General features: G+C 42.2%; 1 protein-coding gene across 9 annotated transcripts in view; it reads left to right on the top strand.

Moving 5' to 3' along the window:
- The window catches only part of LOC118359613 (serine/threonine-protein kinase WNK2-like), a 63,249-nt gene continuing 43,742 nt past the window's right edge, over positions 1-19,507 (top strand). For 6 of the 9 annotated variants that reach the window (XM_052481974.1, XM_052481973.1, XM_052481977.1 and 3 more), the window contains exons 1-2: positions 1-282; positions 5,851-6,640. In XM_052481974.1, the coding sequence (XP_052337934.1) occupies positions 6,011-6,640 (630 nt within the window). In that variant the 5' untranslated portion in view covers positions 1-282; positions 5,851-6,010. The remainder of the gene's footprint in view (positions 283-5,850; positions 6,641-19,507) is intronic. The other 3 variants (XM_052481979.1, XM_052481978.1, XM_052481972.1) reach the window with 2 other exon arrangements.

Here is a 19,507-nt window from a genome sequence, read left to right as displayed (position 1 = left end):
TTACTATGGGCGTGGAAGCTGTAAAAAGGGGACCTCGCAGCAGTAGACAGTAGTTGCATTTACCGGGCTGATTTATTTTGTGATGGGAAACACTGACGACCTATTAACGTTTCAAGTTAAATACTGAGGATATTTACCCGGACACTATGGACATCACCATTACAACTCTTGAAGATTCATCGCCTCTGAAAGTCGTATGACAGACACTCGCGCAGGTAAGCTGCAGAAAGCTCAACGGCACGCGTATTTCCCACATCGGATGAGTCGAGGCCGGGAAGCAAGGTTTGTGACATTCCGTCCGAATTGGCAACAGTTTTCTCGTTTATAATTATTTACAGCTTGGACCTAACAGCTATATGGAACTAAAATAAGCAATTGTGGATAAACTGATAAACTGTTCTCGTTTTGCTGTCTCGTCGTGGTTCAACCTTCCTATATACTGTCACTGGGTTCAACGTTGTTTCATTCGGGGCTAGCATCAGTCGGCTAGCTAGCATCATCAGCCAGCTTCCTTGCCTGCTCAAACGAGTTACGTTAGGCTCCAAACAAATGACCACTAATGTAATAACATTTTGACTGGGTGTTAGGTAAATGCAAGTATAACCCGTTGAGGAAACATAACTAACCAGATCACATTGTCAATTATTTCACAAGCTCTTGCTGATGTGAATCTTATCAGGCTACATTTGATTTATGCCTGGTCTCTAAGACTACACGTAACATGGTAAACGAAAACCCTGAACACTCAATTTGTGTGATGTGGTGTTTGGTATGGTTACATAAGATAGGCTACTTAAGCCAAAAAATGAAGGGAAGGGTGGTTGGACAGGTGGGCCTATGACAAATGTCTAGCATCGACTCTCCTCACAGACCACGTTTACATGTGTACAGTATTCTGGATAGTAGCTCATATCCCACTTAAGCTATTATTTGGGATCATATGTTTAAATGCACCTTTTGATATTCTGCTCATGAGTGTCCCTGTATCCATGAATAAACAGAATATTCCTAATTTAAGTTAATATGGTTAAATAGTAACTGAAATATGGACACTGACTGTAGGACTACAGCCTCTCACATGTAATATAATTCCTGCACAACGATGCATTTCTTGCAGTGAAATTATACAAGTTAATTTTGACTCTACAGGAGTGGAGTAATTTCTTACAGTGACTTGAGAGAATGTGTGTATCTTTGACACTGTTATGCAAGCAGACAGTACAGCACATGACCATAAGTATGTGGACACCTGCTCATTGAACATCTCATTCCAAAATAATGAACATTAATATGAAGTCCCTCCCCCTTGCTGCTATACCAGCCTTTGCTCTTCTGGGAAGGCTTTCAACTAGATATTGGAGCATTGCTGCGATGACTTGCTTCCATTCAGCCACAAGCATTAATGAGGTCAGGCACTGATGTTGGGCGATTAGGCTTGGCCCGTGGTCAGCGTTCCAATTCATCCCAAAGGTGTTTGATGGGATTGAGGTCAGGGCTCTGCAGGCCAGTCAAGTTATTCCACACCGATCTCGACAAACCATTTCTGTATGGACCTCGCTTTGTGCATGGGGGCATTGTCATGCTTAAACAGGAAAGAGCTTCACTAATCTGTTGCCACAAAGTTGAAAGCACAGAATTGTCTAGAATGTCATAATGCTGTAGCGTTAAGATTTCCCTAACCATGAAAAACAGCCCCAGACCATTATGTGGGTGTCCTGTTTGGACATGTGCTCATTCAAGGCCCCCCTACATTGTAGAATAATAGTAAAGACATCAAAGCTATGAAACAACACACATGGAATCATGTAGCAACCAAAAGTGTTAAACACATATAAATATATTTTAGATTCAAAGTAGCCACCCTTTGCCTTGACAGCTTTGCACACTCTTGGCATTCTCTCAATTGCCACATATGCTGAGCGCTTGGCTGCTTTTCCTTCACTCTATGGTCCAACTCATCCCAAACCATCTCAATTGGATTGAGGTTGGGTGCTTGTGGAGGCTGATTGTGGAGGCCAAGTCATCTGATGCAGCATTCCATCACTCTCCTCTTTGTCAAATAGCCCTTACACAGCCTGGAGGTGTGTTGGGTCATTGTCCTGTTGAAAAACAAATGATAGTCCCACTAAGCGCAAACCAGATGGGATGACGTATTGCTGTGGTAGCCATGCTGGTTAAGTGTGCCCTGAATTCGAAATAAATCAGACCGTGTCACCAGCAAAGCACCATCACACCACCTCCATGCTTCATGGTGGGAACCACACATGCAGAGATCATCCGTTCACCTGCTCTGCGGCTCAGAAAGGCATGGCGGTTGGAACCAAAAATCTCAAGTTTGGACTGAGACCAAAGGACCAATTTCCACCAGTCTAATGTCCATTGTGTGTGTTTCTTGGCCCAGGCAAGTCTCTTATTGGTGTCCTTTAGTGGTGGTTTCTTTGCAGCAATTCGACCATGAACGCCTGTTTCATGCGGTCTCCTCTGAACAGTTGATGTTGAGATCTATGTGTTACTTGAACTCTGAGGCATTTTATTTGTGCTGCAATTTCTGAGGCTGGTAACTCGCATGAACTTATCCTCTGCAGCAGAGGTAACTCTGGGTCTTCATTTCCTGTGGCGGTCCTCATGAGAGCCAGTTTCATCATAGCGCTTGATGGTTTTTGCGACTGCACTTTCAAAGCTCTTAATGTTCTGGATTGACTGACCTTCATGTCTTAAAGTAATAATGGACTGTCCTTTGCTTTTTGCTTATTTGAGCTGTTCTTGCCTTAATATGGACTTGGTCCTTCACCAAATAGCGTTATCTTCTGTATACTACCTTGTAACAACACAACTGATTTGGCTCAAATGCATTACGAAGGAAAGGAATTCCACAAATTAACTTTAAAACAAGGCACACCTGTTAATTGAAATGCATTCCAGGTGACTATCTCATGAAGCTGGTTGAGCGCTTTGCACACTCTTGACATTCTAACACTTGGTTACTACATGATTTCATAGTTTGTCTTAATTATTATTCTACAATGTAAAAAATAAAGAAACCCTTGTATGTACAGTGCATTTGGGAGAGTATTCAGACCCCTTGAATTTCCTAATTTTTGTTATGTTACAGCCTTATTCTAAAAGGTATTAAATTGTTTTCCTCATCAATCAACGTGACATAGTGGCAGGGTAGCCTAGTGGTTAGAGCGTTGGACTAGTAACCAGAAGGTTGCAAGTTCAAACCCCCGAGATGACAAGGTACAAATCTGTCATTCTGCCCCTGAACAGGCAGTTAACCCACTGTTCCTAGGCCGTCATTGAAAATAAGAATTTGTTCTTAACTGACCTGCCTAGTTAAATAAAGGTTAAAAAACAACAAAAAAACAAAATAGGTATAGAAACTGTTGCAAGTGTATAAAAAAACATTTACTCAATACTTTTTGAGGCACCTTTGGCAGCGATTACAGCCTTGATTCTTCGGGTATGACGCTACAGGCTTGGCACACCTGTATTTGGGGCGTTTCTCCCATTCTCCTCTGCAGATCCTCTCAAACTCTTAGGTTGGATGGGGAGTGTCGCTGCACAGCTATTTTCATGGTCATTGTCCTGTGGAAGGTGAACCTTTTCCCCAGTCGGAGGTCCTGAGCGCTCGAGTGCAGGTTTTTATCAAGGATCTCTAAGTACTTTGCTCTGTTAATCTTTCCCTCGGTCCTGGCTAGTTTCCCAGTCCCTGCCTCTGAAAAACATCCCCATAGCATGATGCTGCTGGTTTCCTCCAGATGTGATGCTTGGCATTCAGGCCAAAGGGTTCAATCTTGGTTTCATCAGACCAGATAATCTTGTTTCTCATGGTCTGAGTCCTTTAGGTGCCTTTTGGAAAACTACATGCGGGCTGTAATGTGGCTTCCGTCTAGCCACTCTACCATAAAGGCCTGACTGGTGGAGTGCTTCAGAGATGGTTGTCCTTCAAAGGTTCTCCCATCTTCCCAGAGGGACTCTAGAGCTCTGTCAGACTGACGATCGGGTTCTTGGTCACCTCCCTGACCAAGGCCCTTCTCCCCCGATTGCTCAGTTTGGCTGGGTGGCCAGCTGAAGGAAGAGTCTTGGCTGTTCCAAACTTCTTCCATTTGAGAATGATGGAGGCCACTGTTCTTGGGGACCTTCAATGCTGCAGTTATGTTTTGGTACCCTTCCCCAGATATTTTCCTTCGACACAATCTTGTCTTAGAGCTCTACGGACAACTCCTTCAACCTCATGGTTTGGTTTTTCTTCTGACATGAACTGTCAACTGTGGGACCTTATGTAGATGGGTGTGAGCCTCTCCAAATCATGTCCAATCAATTTAATTTACCACAGGTGGACTACTCAAGTTGTAGAAACAGCTCAAGGATGCTCATTGGAAACGGGATGCACCAGAGCTAAATTTAAAGTCTCCATAGCAAAGGCTCTGAATAGTTATCTAAATAAGGTATTTGTTTTTTTTATTTGTAATAAATTAGCAAAAATGTCAACCTGTTTTTGCTTTGTCATTATGTGTGTAGATTAAGAAGGAAAAACATGTATTTAATCCATTCTAGAATAAGGCTGCAATGTAACAATGTGGAAAGGGGTCTGAATACTTTCATGTTTCAACCAATCAAAATATGCACCCAAGACAAACTGAGGTCTTATCAGAAACGTGTCATTTTTCACAGATTTTAATTTCCTTAACTGGTGACACTGACGTTTTGCACAAGACTAATTTTACCATTTGTTTTGGACTTATTGCCTTTTTCTCCCTGTTCCCTAAACAAAACAGACAATTTTCCAAGTGTTAACAAGATAACCAATGCATTCATTCTATTGACTTAAGACCTTATTCTGGTGAGCACTTTATTTAGTCTATTGGGGCAAGAAGTTATGACAGAGAAACTGCATGTATCAAACTATAGTTGACAGACAAATGGCCTACCAAATGTCGGAAATTATAATATGGCATACGACATGTCAGAAATGATAAGCAGAAACGTAACGTAAATTAATTATAGTCGGCAAATTATGGACTTCACACAACACCCCACGATATTGGAAACTGAGCCTGCGCAGACCTTTTAAAAACAACAGTAAACGGGATAAGATGTTTACATGCCACAGTATCCGGTCTTAGATCAGCATATCCCAGGCATCTTATCCAGGTTTTTCATAACCGGGATACAAGCTTTTTGAGTTATTGTAAATACTTGAGTATAATAATGGAATATTGGTGTGCATGTAAACGTGGTCAGACTACTTTAGAATGTTTGATAATTTGCAGCTTGCAACTACTTAACTTTTTTTTTCTTGATACTTTGCAACTACTAGACCGTCCTCTAACTATAGCTAGGTGGCTAACTAGCAGTTAAAGTTGGCTACAAATAATTTGTATTAGATCATACATATTGCAAATTCTTAAGTCATATGAAATTTTTATATGTAACATATCATACAAATTGTAGTGGCCCAGATTTGTCTACTATGTTACATCTACCCTTAAGTCCAGGTTGTTTATTTAGCCAAATGCTAGATAGCTATTTAATGAATGTAAACTACAGCATTTAGCAGGTGAACATAAAATAAAGAGCTATCTGGCTAGATACATCCTTTCAGCCAGCTTTTACAACCATTTGTTTTTCAGTGTCATCTTTCCTCTCTGGCATTTTTAATTTCTCAAACTTTTGCTAGTTATTCCTATTTCAGTATGACTGAGCCAGGAAGCAGAAAACAACAAGATTTTGTTTAGAGGTTTATGTAGTTTGAGAAATGAACTTTGCATGTTAATGTTTTTGGCTTCCACTCCTTAATCTTTCAACACTCTTTTAAAACTCATTTTTTTGTGTGCTTCTGTTTAGATTGATGTGCACACTGACGTCGTTCCGTTGATACCCCCATGCTGAAGAATTGTCACCGGGTGGGTGTGTGCTGCAGATATTCGGCCCCCACTCCATCTTCACTTTGGGAATAGCCATGGCAATCATCTGGAAACGTCAGTGACTCAACAATTAAATCGCCATGGAATCGGGTGCTGAGCCCATTGGATTTAAATACCCATCTCTTCCCAATTCACAATGTGAACTCAACATAAATATGTATGAGTCTATCAGAGACGGAAACGTCACTAATATGGACACTTCGACGGTCGTGAGAGGTGGGAGTGACCCAAGTGCATATCCTCCATCGAATTATCAGCGGATCGTGCGCCAAAGATTCATCAGGAGAAGTTTGTGGTTCTCAGACTCTGATGAGCAGGCCTTTGAGGTGCCAGAATGTGACAACCGGAGTAAAATCCTCAATGTAAGCCTGCGCACGTTAGTTGACAGGACACGGGGGGCTCGGTTGGGGCCACAGGAGAGCTCCAGTCCTGAGAGTCAAGGGGGGAAGAAAGACAGCGCCACAGAGAGCGCCAGCGCTGATGAGAAGGAGAAGACTGTGGATAAATTGAATGTTACATCCACCGACGGCAGTAAAAACACGGTCAGAACTGCTAGCGAGGAGGAAGAGGCGGAGATGAAAGCTGTTTCCACGTCCCCTGGGGGACGGTTTCTCAAGTTCGATATCGAGCTCGGGAGAGGGTCCTTCAAGACTGTCTATAAAGGTCTGGATACTGACACCTGGGTGGAAGTTGCCTGGTGTGAACTTCAGGTAAGATGCTGTACCTCTTTTTTTATATATATATATATATATATATATATATATATATTTTTTTTTGACCATAGTATCCTGATGCTCAAGCACTTCACTGCAGTTTGTTGTGAATAGGAAGACTTAGTTGATCTGCTCAAACTTTTAATACATTTAAAACATTTGTTATAGTAATGCAGCTATGGGTTTAATTTGGACAACTATAGATTGGGAAGTTTCAATGCACTTCAGTCTATTTTTCCTAAAGGCCTGCTATGAAACATCATCACATATTAAGTATCAACATACCTCTGTGAGTGAGTCCTCTGGCTCTCTCTGATGGGTGTCCTACTCGACTGGTTGGTTTCACCGAGTGATTTCCATTAGAGGGCTGATGCATGGCTCTCACAGTCCTCTCTCTTATGCTGTCAATGAATGTTCACACTTCATGACAGCATAATGGTGATGTCTACGGGGAGCTGTCAATCAGCTAGACTACTATAGGGAATGGGAATCTACTAAGTTGTAAATGGGTTTCCACTAAATTTTAAATGGTTATAAGAGGTCTGTAGGATTGACAAGCATTTGTCACTGCCATTGACCAAGAGGCCTTTGTAGGCTACAAGGACTCTATTCTTAGTCTCTCCTTGTTTCAACAAGACCCTAACTGATCTGGCCCTAACTGATCTAAGTGTGTTAGACACTGGAAAATCATAAACTAATTATTTCTGACCTCAATCCCATGCTGCAGACTTCACTACTTCTCTCACAGGAAGCGTGGTTTTAAATTAATGACCGTCAGTAACCATGACCAGGCTCCTCATGGACCTAGTGTCCCTAGTGCAGACTCAAACAAACCCATATAACAATAAAAATGTGCCTGTGTGCTGGATAGCCTATATGCGAATAAAGTTTCATATAACACTAAAAGAAGAATTTCCATATTGGGCTGTATTTAAGCAGTCAGACAGTATAGGGTAGAGTGCTTGTGAGTTTTGTTCCAGCAGTATGCAGATGAGGGGTAAATCCCCTGCTGTGCAACAGGAGGGCTGCTGACAGGAAGCAGCTGAAACGTGCTGATGCATGCTGGGAGCGGTGTGGTGGCCCTGTGGCCTTGATGAAGCTCTTTCAGGTGTGTGTGAGTGAGATAATGTTGCTTGCTTGGCCTACCTCGTGGGATCATGAAAAGTTAGCCCAGAAGTGAAATCTCAGGAGTGCAGCTGTATGTCTCCCTCCTATTCTGAGAAGGGACATTTAGCATTGTTCTAGCAATGACACGCTTGGCCCTGAGAGACAGATTAATCTTTTCACTGGGATGATGATGCCATATAGGTGATCATGGAATAGAGGAAGCCAATATCTACTCAAACAAGCAAAGTATGACCCATAATTGGACACCGGATGTGGAAAAGTAAATCATTCATTCTATAGCCTACTGTTTTCCCATAGATGTGTGCAAACACTCCCTCTAGTGGGCAGTTTGCTATAAAACACAAACCACCATTCAAGGTTCCATTTTCCCACTACCATTTTCTTCCTCAGTTCTCTATGTAGGCCTATTGTATTGTTGGTTTTAACAGATTGTTCCTCATAAATGGCATTGTTGACAGAAATGCTGCCCTGCTCAATGGTTTTCATCAGAACGCTGATGCTTTCTGGTTCTTCCCTAGGACTTTTAGCCTAATTTATTAGAAGCATTGATTAGAGCTTGAGGTGGCGCCGTTGATTGAGTCACATGTTGGTGCCTTAAGTCATTGGAAATAGTAGTGTTGCGTGCATCCTATAGGACAGCGGTGCTGAACTTTTACCCTACGAGGTCCGGCGCCTGCTGATTTTCTGTTGTACTTGATTATTAACTGCACACACCTGGAGTCCCAGGTCTAAATCAGTTCCTGGTTAGAGGGGTGCAATGGGAAAACATGCAGTGGAACTGACTTCCAGGTCCAGAGTGGACTTTGAGGGATATAGCACCTAATGTGGGTGGGTGTCTCTAATGTAATTATGGACAGGCATGTGAAATTGAACATGGATCCACTTAGCTAGTAGACTGTATTGCAGCACAGTCTAAGTTAGATTAAGCAGCATTTACAGTAATGCTGAGTACTAGGGATGGAAGTGCCCGGATGGCCTATAAAGGGCCTGTTTTATACAGCTCACTGTCTGAAGGGCCCAGACAAGCCTCTAGAGTTTAATGAGAAGAAATGCCCTCTACCCTGCTGTCACCCCAACGCCTCATTCACCCTCAACAGCAGTGCATGGTAGGCTCAGCTACTGTGCACGTTAATCAGTGTGCACATTTGGCCCTCAACCGGGCACGTGGGCGGTGCCAGTCCTGTGTTGTTCAGTGTACTCTGTGGTGCTATGCGAATGTTGCTGGAGCATTTCTTGTTTGGGATAGAAAGAGGGGAACGTCTCAGTGATTTTCCACTGTTTCCCTCCCTCTGTCGGTCATGTGGCCCTTCTGCCTGGAAGTTTAATCTGGTCCTGTGCTTTCTCTCCCTGTTGGTCTTTTTTCCCCCTCACTTGCTCTTTCTCTCTGCTACTGGCTTTCTCTTGCTCTCTTCTCTCAGGCTTGTCTCACTTACTCAGTCTGCCTCTTTCTATCTACATCACTTTCTATGTCTGACCTGGCACCACACAGATGGCAGAGGGATGGGTGCTAAAATGTGTGCTGATAAGGGAGAAATTCCATTCTCACACATGTATGTGTACCTGAGGGGCACACACACGCATTCTACATGTTAATTAATGTAAATTGTAAAGTCTGTAATTTTCGTTGTCGGACTCTTACTCGGCTACTAATCATCAAGGTCTGTCACTCACTCTTGGAAGTTCTTTGGTTCTGACTCACACTAGCTCAGTTCTGTTTTAAGGTGTATAATCAGGTCTTGCACACATACAGGGTTGAGTGTGCGCTGGTATTTGGCAGGGTGCACGCTGCTCTGCAGATAAAATCTGCTGTTGTGCTTCTGAATGCAGTGATTGTGCTGACACCATGGCAGCGGAATGAAACGGGCTCTCGCTGAGATAAGGACAGTAGCTGCACACCCTTCTGTAACCAGTTCTACTGGGCGTTGAGCATACTCTGACCAAAAGTCTGGACTTCCTGTTTTGGATTGAGGCCTATTGTTAAACGCCCAGTGCCTTCAAAGTGTGAACATGTATATAAATACACTGTTGGAATAATAGTGTGTAAATGATAATGCCCTTTTAGTGTAAGCAGTTTGAAAATGTTTTGGTGGGATGGAGTTTTGGCCTGCCTGGCGACCACCAGGTGGTACGTTTTGTTAATTGACCAATAAGAAAGGGTTCTAAACCTCTCTGCCAATAACGGCTAGTTTGTAGTTTTCCACTCCCAGGCATTCCTAGGCAAATTCTTGCTTGAGAAATTGCTCTTTTACTAAGAAGCTATTTTTGTTTTTTGACAATTTTTAATTGAAAACAAATACAATAAGGTACTTAGTGGTTTGTGTAGTGTGTGTGCACTGCAAGTTAAGAAAGCAATTTACAAGTTAGACAACTTTTATAGTTTTATTTTTCCAAGTTTATTGGTCACAGCCCATGGGGCAGTGAGAGAGGTACACAATGGCTCTAACAGGGCCTCGTCAGTGGCTGTGTCCTCCAGCATGTCGGAGCTCCTTTGTCACAAAGCCATGGTGAAGTGGGCCAAGCCCGTTACAGGTGTCCTGTTGGCTAAAGAACATACAGGACCAGGCTATGCTCGGGGGTAGCTGTAGCTAGAATGTGTGAACTGTGACCAAGGCACAAAGGCAGTGTGTGAACTGCAGAAAAGGCCTTGACTAGTTCATGACAGTTTGTCCTTGTCATATGTATGAATTGGTGAAACTCACACTGACAAAGCCTAGCAGGTGTAAAGAAATGGTAAGCCTAGTCACTGACAGAAGTTTCCTTAGTGGGCCAACCGTATTACAGACCTGGAGTCGTTCTCTCTGACCGCTACTGTCGGATCCTGCAGTCCAGAGTTTTTACCACAAAGGTTATACATGTACATCGCCTTGAAAGTATTCAGACCCCTTGACTTTTTCCACATTTTTGTTACGTTACAGCCTTATTCTAAAATGGATTAAAAAAAAAATATATATATATATATAATCCTCCGCAATCTACACACAATACCCCATAATAACACAACCGAAAACAGGTTTTTAGAAATGTTATACACACAGTTGAAGTGGGAAGTTTACATCCACTTAGGTTGGCATTATTAACTCGTTTTTCAACCACTCCACACACTTGTTAACAAACTATAGTTTCTGCAAGTCGGTTAGGGCATCTACTTTGCATGACAAGTCATTTTTTCCAACAATTGTCTACTGACAGGTTATTTCACTTAAAGTTCACTGTATCACAATTCCAGTGGGTCAGATGTTTAAACACTCTAAATTGACTGCCTTTAAACAGCTTGGAAAATTCCAGAAAATGAAGACATGGCTTTAGAAGTTTCTGGTAGGCTAATTGACATAATTTGAGGCAATTGGAGATGTACCTGTGGATGTATGTCAAGGCTTACCTTCAAACTCAGTGCCTCTGCTTGACATAATGGGAAAATAAAATCAGCCAAGACCTCAGGGGGGGGGAAAAATGGTAGACTGGTTCATCCTTGGGAGCAATTTCCAAACGCCTGAAGGTACCACATTCATCTGTAGAAACAATAGTACGCAAGTATAAACACCATGGGACCACGCAGCCGTCATACCGCTCAGGAAGGAGACACGTTCTGTCTCCTAGAGATGAACGTACTTTGGTGCGAAAAGTGCAAATCAATCCCAGAACAGCAAAGGACCTTGTGAAGATGCTGGAGGAAACAAGCACAAAAGTATCTATATCCACAGTAAAATTATTCCTATTACGACATGACCTGAAAGGCCGCTCAGCAAGGAAGAAGCCATTGCTCCATCACTGCCATAAGAACCAGACTACGGTTTGCAAATGCACATGGGGACAAAGATCGTACTTTTTGGAGAAACGTCCTCTGGTCTGATGAAACAAAAATAACTTTTTGACCATCGTTATGTTTGGAGGAAAAACGGGGAGGCTTGCAAGCCGAAGAACACCACCATCCCAACCATGAAGCATGGGGGGTGGCAGCATCATGTTGTGGAGGTGCTTTGCTGCAGGAGGGACTAGTGCACTTTGCAAAATAGATGGCGTCATGGAGTAAAATTATGTGGATATATTGAAGCGACATCAGTCAGGAAGTTAACCTCTCTAGGGTATGTGGGATGCTAGTGTCCCACCTGGCCAACATCCAGTGAGATTGCAGAGCGCCAAATACAGAAATACTCATTATAAAAATTCAGAAAAGACAACTATTTTACATGGATTCACAAGAAGTTAATCTTTAAACCTAACAACGGTGTCAGATTTCAAAAATGCTTTACGGCGAAAGCATACCGTACAATTATTTGAGAACATATCCCAGCAGACAAATCATTACAAACAGTAACCAGCCTAGTAGAAGAGTTACACAAGTCAGAAATAGAGAAAATTAATCACTTACCTTTCATCTTCACATTTGCACTCAGACATTCATTTATTCAATAAATGTTCCTTTTGTTCGATAAAGTCTCTTTATATCCAAAAACCTCAGTTTGGCTCAAATCCAAATTGTATCCGTGGAGTTCATAGAAACATGTCAAACGATGTTTATATTCAAACCTCAGATTGTTTTTAGCCTAAATACTCGATAATATTTCAACCGGACAATAACGTCAATATAAAAGGTAAACAAGAAAGGCACTGTCTCTCGGTCGCGTACATGAAAAAGCTCTGTGACATGGCAGAGTCCACTCATTCAAATTGCTCTTATTCCCTAATTTTTCAGAATACAAGCCTGAAACCATTTCTAAAGACTGACATCTAGTGGAAGGCATAGGAACTTTTGAGTCCTAAGTCAATGGATACTGTAATGTCATTGAATAGAAAACTACCCCAAAAAAAGAAGTTCAACTTCCTGAATGGATTGTTCTCAGGTTTTCGCCAGCCAAAACAGTTCTGTTATACTCACGTTATTTTAACAGTTTTGGAGACTTTAGTGTTTTCTATCCAAATCTACTAATTATATGCATATCCTGTCTTCTGGGCCTGAGTAGAAGGTAGTTTAATTTGGGCACGCTTTTCATCCAAAATTCCAAATGCTGCCCCCTACCCTAGAGAAGTTAAAGCTAGGTCGCAAATGGGTCTTCTAAATGGACAATGACCCCAAGCAGACTTCCAAAGTTGTGTCAAAATGGCTTAAGGACAACAAAGTGACGGTATTGGAATGGCGATCACAAAGCCCTGACCTCAATCCCATAGAAAATTTGTGGGCAGAACTGGAAAAAAAAATGTGCGAGCAAGGAGGCCTACAAACTTGACTCAGTTACACCAGCTCTGTCAGGAGGAATGGGCAAAATTTACCCAACTTATTGTGGAAGGCTACCCAAAACATTTGACCCAAGTTAAACAATTTAAAGGCAATGCTACCAAATACACTCAATTAGTATGCAAACTTCTGACCCACTGGAAATGTGATGAAATAAATAAAAGCTGAAATAAATCATTCTCTCTACTATTATTCTGACATTTCACATTTTTAAAATAAAGTGGTGATCCTAGCTGACCTAAAACAGGGAATTTTTACTAGCATTAAATGTCAGGAATTGTGATACTGAGTTTAAATGTATTTGGCTAAGGTGCATGTAAAAAAAAAAAAAAAAAAAAATCCCTTTTTAGAACAAGGCTGTAACATAACGGAATGTGGAAAATGTCACGGTCTGAATACTTTCAGAATGCACTATATTTGCTATCAGAGAGCCTGGAGCACCTGAGCACTGGTCTTCCCTCTCTCCCTCCCCTGACTCAGGATGTGTGACTGATTTTTGTGGTGGAAATACCATCTGAACAATGCAACTCGACTGTGAGACAAAGCCTGTCTAGCCTGTCAACCAGCTTGCGGACGAGTGCTGGTCTGGCTGACGCCAACAAAATGGCAGCCATCACTGGCCTACTTGTACAGGAGGCAAACACTTATTTGCTTCTTTAGGAATTACCCCCCAATGCCAACATAAAAAATCAAATGTCCTCATTCTACACATTTTGCTATGGCTCTGAGAGAAAATGTTGCAATAACAAAATCAATACTGCTGTATTCACTTTTAATTTTTCCAATTCTCCCTATCTCTCTAGCTTTTATTTGGCTGATTTTGTTAGTTCTCAAAGATGATAGACATATTTTTTTTCTTTTCTATGTACTTTGTCTGGTTTTAGTGGGGTAAGTCTTTAACACGGAACTCGTAAGCTTTTAGATCTGCATTTACAAACAACGCACTAAGATATTTCTTTATTTTCTGTTTGGCATCAGACACATTTGGCGGCTGAGTGACCTAACTACAGTTTTGACTTAAATCTGCTTGAATCTATTGCAAGACTTGGATGTCTAGCAATTATCAACAACCAACTTGACAGCTTGAAGAATTTTAAAAATGATGTGCAAATATTAGGGGCGGCAGGGTAGCCTAGTGGTTAGAGCATTGGACTTGTAATCGGAAGGTTGCAAGTTCAAACCCCTGAGCTGACAAGGTACAAATCTGTCATTCTGCCCCTGAACAGGCAGTTAACCCACTGTTCCTAGGCTATCATTGAAAATAAGAATTTGTTCTTAACTGACTTGCCTGGTTAAATAAAGGTAAAATAAAAATACAAAAATAATAAAAAATTATACAATCCAGATGTGCAAGGCTCCGATACTTCTAACATGTATTGTTTTTTTTCCCCAACTACCGGTAGTTTTTATTGGGTAATTCATAAAGATCATTCAGGGTAATCACCATGAGAAATATTTAGCTGAAACCTCTAATAGCTGGGGTTGGGGGGGACAGAGTTGGGCTGTTCATTAATTGTGTGTTAGACAGTGTTGCGTCAAGCCTGTCTCTCTGGCTCTGTGCCGCTTCACTGCAGCGGGCAATAAAATTGGCAATGGGGCGAGTTAGACTTCCAGTTCAGCTTAGGTCCCTAAAGCCCCAGTAGTGCTCTGACACCCTCAGACCAGGAGGACAGGCAATCCTACTGAATAATTGCTCCCTTGTTTTATTTTTTATTTTTTCTTCTTCATAAAGGCTTCCGCATCAAAGGTCTTGACAGATGCTGACTCTACGGTGAAAACCTTTCCAGACCTTATGGTACTGTAATTTGGATGCAAGCTTGGTCTCAAGATGACTGACCTGGAAGAGGGTGGGAGTGGAGCAGGCGAACTTGGTTCTCTAAGGCCTGCTGCCCTCTTGTCCATTGGCTCTAATCCTCCCATGGTGGATGGAGAGGAAGCCCCTGTTCTGTACTGTAGAGAGACTGACCGTCTGAGGCTCTGATCAGCCCTTTTTCCTCTGATCCTGTCCAAACACTGATGGCAACATGGCTCTTCCCCTCTAGGCCACATGACCCCGTTGTCCTCAGCTTGGTGTATTACCAGTCTTTTTTTTTTTGTCTTACGCTCCCTCATTTCTCGCTGTCTGTCACAGGCACTGTAAGCTGTCAGACACATTCTCTTTCTCTCTGACACACCGCTCTAATCAGGCAGAATTTCCTCGTGTGACCCTGTCATTGCCGAGCTCATTACATAAGCAGCATTAGTTTGGGGGTGGGGTGGGGGTAAAAGCTTATTATCACCAATGTTCAGCTGTGTGTGTCAAAGGCAGTACTTTTTTTGCCAGCCTCCACATTTAGTCTGTGACTGGAGAGGCTTATTGGGAGGGCTGTGTCAAAGTCCAGGCTATACACACTTTCGCCACGGCCCCTCACACACATCCGGTAGAGTAGCTGGCACATCATTGGACTGACAATGGTCAGTGTTTTTAATCAGTATTTAGGCTCAGGTTAGTTTTGTAAATTTGTGTACTGCATCGGCCCATCTTTCATCATTTTAAAAGGACAGATGTGCCCTTGTATGTTTGGATGTGCACACTCCTCCTCTCCTGGCCTTTTACTGTTGCTGTAGTCAATCTCACCCCTGAATTTAATAATTCACCGGGCCACCCTAGATGCCAATGTGTCAATTATAAGTAGCCCTCAGCCCAGCTCCATGGTAACAGAGATGACCGGTACGCTGTTGCCGGCCAAAACCTTCTGCACTGGATGACTGATGGGACAGAATGCAGGGGCGGATGTCGTCTTACTATATTATATGATTGGACAGATACTAATCCCACCGAATGTTTAATGTTTTACCTTATTTTTCAGGAATTTTAATTGTCTACTTGTTAAATGTGTGTAATGTCTTAATGTAATTGGTTGTGTTTTAAATTCTGTGTTGGACCCCAGGAAGATGAGCTGACGTTATGGGGATCCTAATTAAAATGTGAATTACTCCTCGCTGGCCCAGGTGTAGGCCTAGCCCTATGATTAATGGTAATGTAGGGTATTGATGTTGGGATGTGTAATAGGCTTGTGTTTTATAGTCAAGTAGCAGTGGCTTCCTTGTCTCTTCTCCTGAGTGGCGCAGCGGTCTGTGCTAGAGGTGTCGCTACAGACCTTGGTTAGATTCCAGGCTGTATCACAACTGGCTGTGATGGGGGAGTCCCGTAGGGCAGTGTACAATTGGCCCAGTGTCGTTAGGGTTTGGCTGGGGTAGGCTGTCATTGTAAATAAGAATTTGTTCTTAACTGACTTGCCTAGTTAAATGAAATAAAAATAAATACATATCTGATCCACTGACCTGATGGCACAGATGTTATGCCCCAGTCTTGTTATGCTGGCGTGTCTCTTCAGCTCATTCCGATAGATATTTTTTAGCGACCCATTTAAACTGCTTCGTCCAGGACATAGCTGGATAATTGAAGTCTTAGTTTAAATCAATTGAACCAAAGCAGAAGAGGGCAGGAAGGAATAAACTAAAGCATCATTGCAGGGCCTAACCGGGTTAGTGGCAGGCAGCCAGGATTATTCAACCATTGAAAGTCATATCTAACCCAGGAAGAGGGCTGTCTGTGGGGGTGGACTCAGTCAGCGATGGGCCTTGGCCGTCTCGCTGGAGGATCCATAATCGGAAAAAATATCCACACGATGTTCAGATGATGCGTGCACACGCACACAGTGAATGATGGCTTGCTGTGGCAGAATGACCTTAATCCTGCCATGGGGCTGCTGGAAAAACGTGGGTTGTGTATTGAAAGGACTCCCCCACACTTTAATCGTGCGCACTTCTTAACAGACAGTCACACACACACCAATTGCTCTGTGAAGGCAATAGAAAAAAAATACATAATTTTATTAAGATGGATCCATTCCATTTCACAACAGCAATGTGAAGAATCTCTAACCTGAACAAGACAGGAATGAAGATAAAAATAAAAAAAATAGCACAACAGTTGAGACTTCCAGAAAACCTAATACGTTCCAACATTCACAGCACATTTCTAGTTCACTAATAATGATCTAGCCTGCAGCTCATTCTGAAGTAAAACATTAGCTACTAAACCCAAAGACAAGTAGATATTTTTTTTCAAAGGAGTTGATGGCACATGTTATGGTGAATAACATCTGTGCCATCAACTCTTTTGAAAAAAATATCATCTGAACATCGTGTGGATATTTTTTCTGATTATGGATCCTCCAGCGAGACGGCCAAGGCCCATCGCTGACTGAGTCCACCCCCACAGACAGCCCTCTTCCTGGGTTAGATATGACTTTCAATGGTTGAATAATCCTGGCTGCCTGCCACTAACCCGGTTAGGCCCTGCAATGATGCTTTAGTTTATTCCTTCCTGCCCTCTTCTGCTTTGGTTCAATTGATTTAAACTAAGACTTCATTTATCCAGCTATGTCCTGGACGAAGCAGTTTAAATTTGATACATAAAAAATTCTGTAGGTCACACATGAATATTGGCAATGATGAAGGCTGTTAACCTTTTTTAACAAGCAACTTTCCCCACTGAGCTCTGTTATTGTACCCTCACTGACCCTGTGGTGGTCTAATCAATGGAACGACATGCTGGAAGTCACTAGAAACTACAGACTACTTTCTCCCACCAGTGTTTTTAGTTCCTACTTCAAAACACATGGTCAGGCTCAAAGAGCAGGCCTGGTCAGGCTCAAAGAGCAGGCCTGGTCAGGCTCAAAGAGCAGGCCTGGTCAGGCTCAAAGAGCAGGCCTGGTCAGGCTCAAAGAGCAGGCCTGGTCAGGCTCAAAGAGCAGGCCTGGTCAGGCTCAAAGAGCAGGCCTGGTCAGGCTCAAAGAGCAGGCCTGGTCTTTGTCCAGCTGTACCAGGACAGCTATTGATTAACTTGGTCTCTTAACGAAATGACCACTTGGAACAAGAGAAACAACATTAAAGGCAAATTGGCTTTTTGTTCAGGTCCTCAAAGGCATAAAATATATTTTTACCATCCATTCAGTGGTGGAAAAATCCCTTTTGGTGTCGGTAACCTTAGGAAAACTAACTACTGCTGGAAAGATCTGTTTTTTTGCGTCCTGTTCTTGAACAGAACGCCTAGGAGACAGACCACTGGAATGGTTACGGTTTTCACAAGGACTGTTTTTCATGATCTTCAGAGCGTCTCTTGTTCCAGCATCCCCTCTGTCTGTAATTCCAGTTTCTCTGATCTTTGACTCAGATGGGTCACTAATAATTGCTTCCTGTCATGCTGCTCAAGCGACACATCAGGTTATCTTTTAATGTTTGCCACTACCATTCTGAACTTTTGTTTGTGAATGGGCTATATTATGTGTAGTGACCCAGCCATGGTTATGTGTTTTGCGTTCATAAGACTTGAGTGGTAACAGAACTTTATCCAATCATCGGAATTGTTAAACATGAAGCACTGGACATTGACCTGGTTAAGCTGGTGGTGATTTAGTTAAGGCATTATGATAGGGCTCTGGAGTTATACTGGTAGTATAACTATGTTTCGCCTACTTCTGGGATGCCAGGTGAGATTGTTTCATGAGTGAGGACAGTCGCACCTACAATCTTGTACGAATAGAGTTAAAGCTCAGAGGGCGCATGGCCCGATGGGATGGCTCTGTGTGCCTTCAACTCTGCCTGGCTCGCTCTGGGCTACTCTATACAGCCTGTTCTGGAAGATGGCTACATTAGCTGGGTCTCTACACACACACACACACACACACACACTTGTGTGTGTGATCTCAATGTATGTACACAATGTTTACAGCACAGCTATTTGAAAATGGCAGAATTTGAGTTTAATTCATGGATGCATTGGTTACAATACAATTTCAGGGACTGCTACAGCCCTATTAAAACAAAAATAACACTGTTTTTTAGGATGTACAGTGCCTTGAAAGTATTCACACCCATTGAGACTTACTCCACATTTCTGTTTAAAGCCTAAATTCAAAATTGATTTAAATTGTTTTTTTTTCTCAACAATCTACACCAACTAAACATGTTTTTTGAAATATTTGCAAATGTATTAAATTACATAAGTATTCACACCCCTAAGTCAATTCGTGATAGAATCACCTTTGGCAGCAGCTACAGCTGAGTTTTTCTGGGTAATAATAATAATAATAATAATATATGCCATTTAGCAGACACTTTTATCCAAAGCGACTTACAGTCGTGTACGTCTCGAGCTTTGCATGCTTCGATTGTACAATATTTGTGCAATATTTAAATTCTCCAAGCTCTCAAGTTGATCATTGCAACCATTTTCAAGTCTTGACATAGTCAACTGTAACTAGGCTACTCAGGAACATTCATTATCTCTTGGTAAGCAACTCCTGTGTATATTTGGCCTTGTGTTGAAAGCTGAATTTGTCTCCCAGTGTCTTTTTGAAAGCAGACTGAACCATGTTTTCCTCTAGGATTTTGCCTGTGCTTAGCTATATTTTGTTTATTTTTTTATCCCCCCAAAAGCACCCCCTAGTCCTTGC

This window comes from Oncorhynchus keta, chromosome 27, assembly GCF_023373465.1.
Source record: "Oncorhynchus keta strain PuntledgeMale-10-30-2019 chromosome 27, Oket_V2, whole genome shotgun sequence".
Lineage (NCBI taxonomy): Eukaryota > Metazoa > Chordata > Actinopteri > Salmoniformes > Salmonidae > Oncorhynchus > Oncorhynchus keta.
The sequence above is the reverse complement of the archived record's forward strand: the minus strand, read 5'-3'. Positions and strand labels throughout refer to the sequence as shown.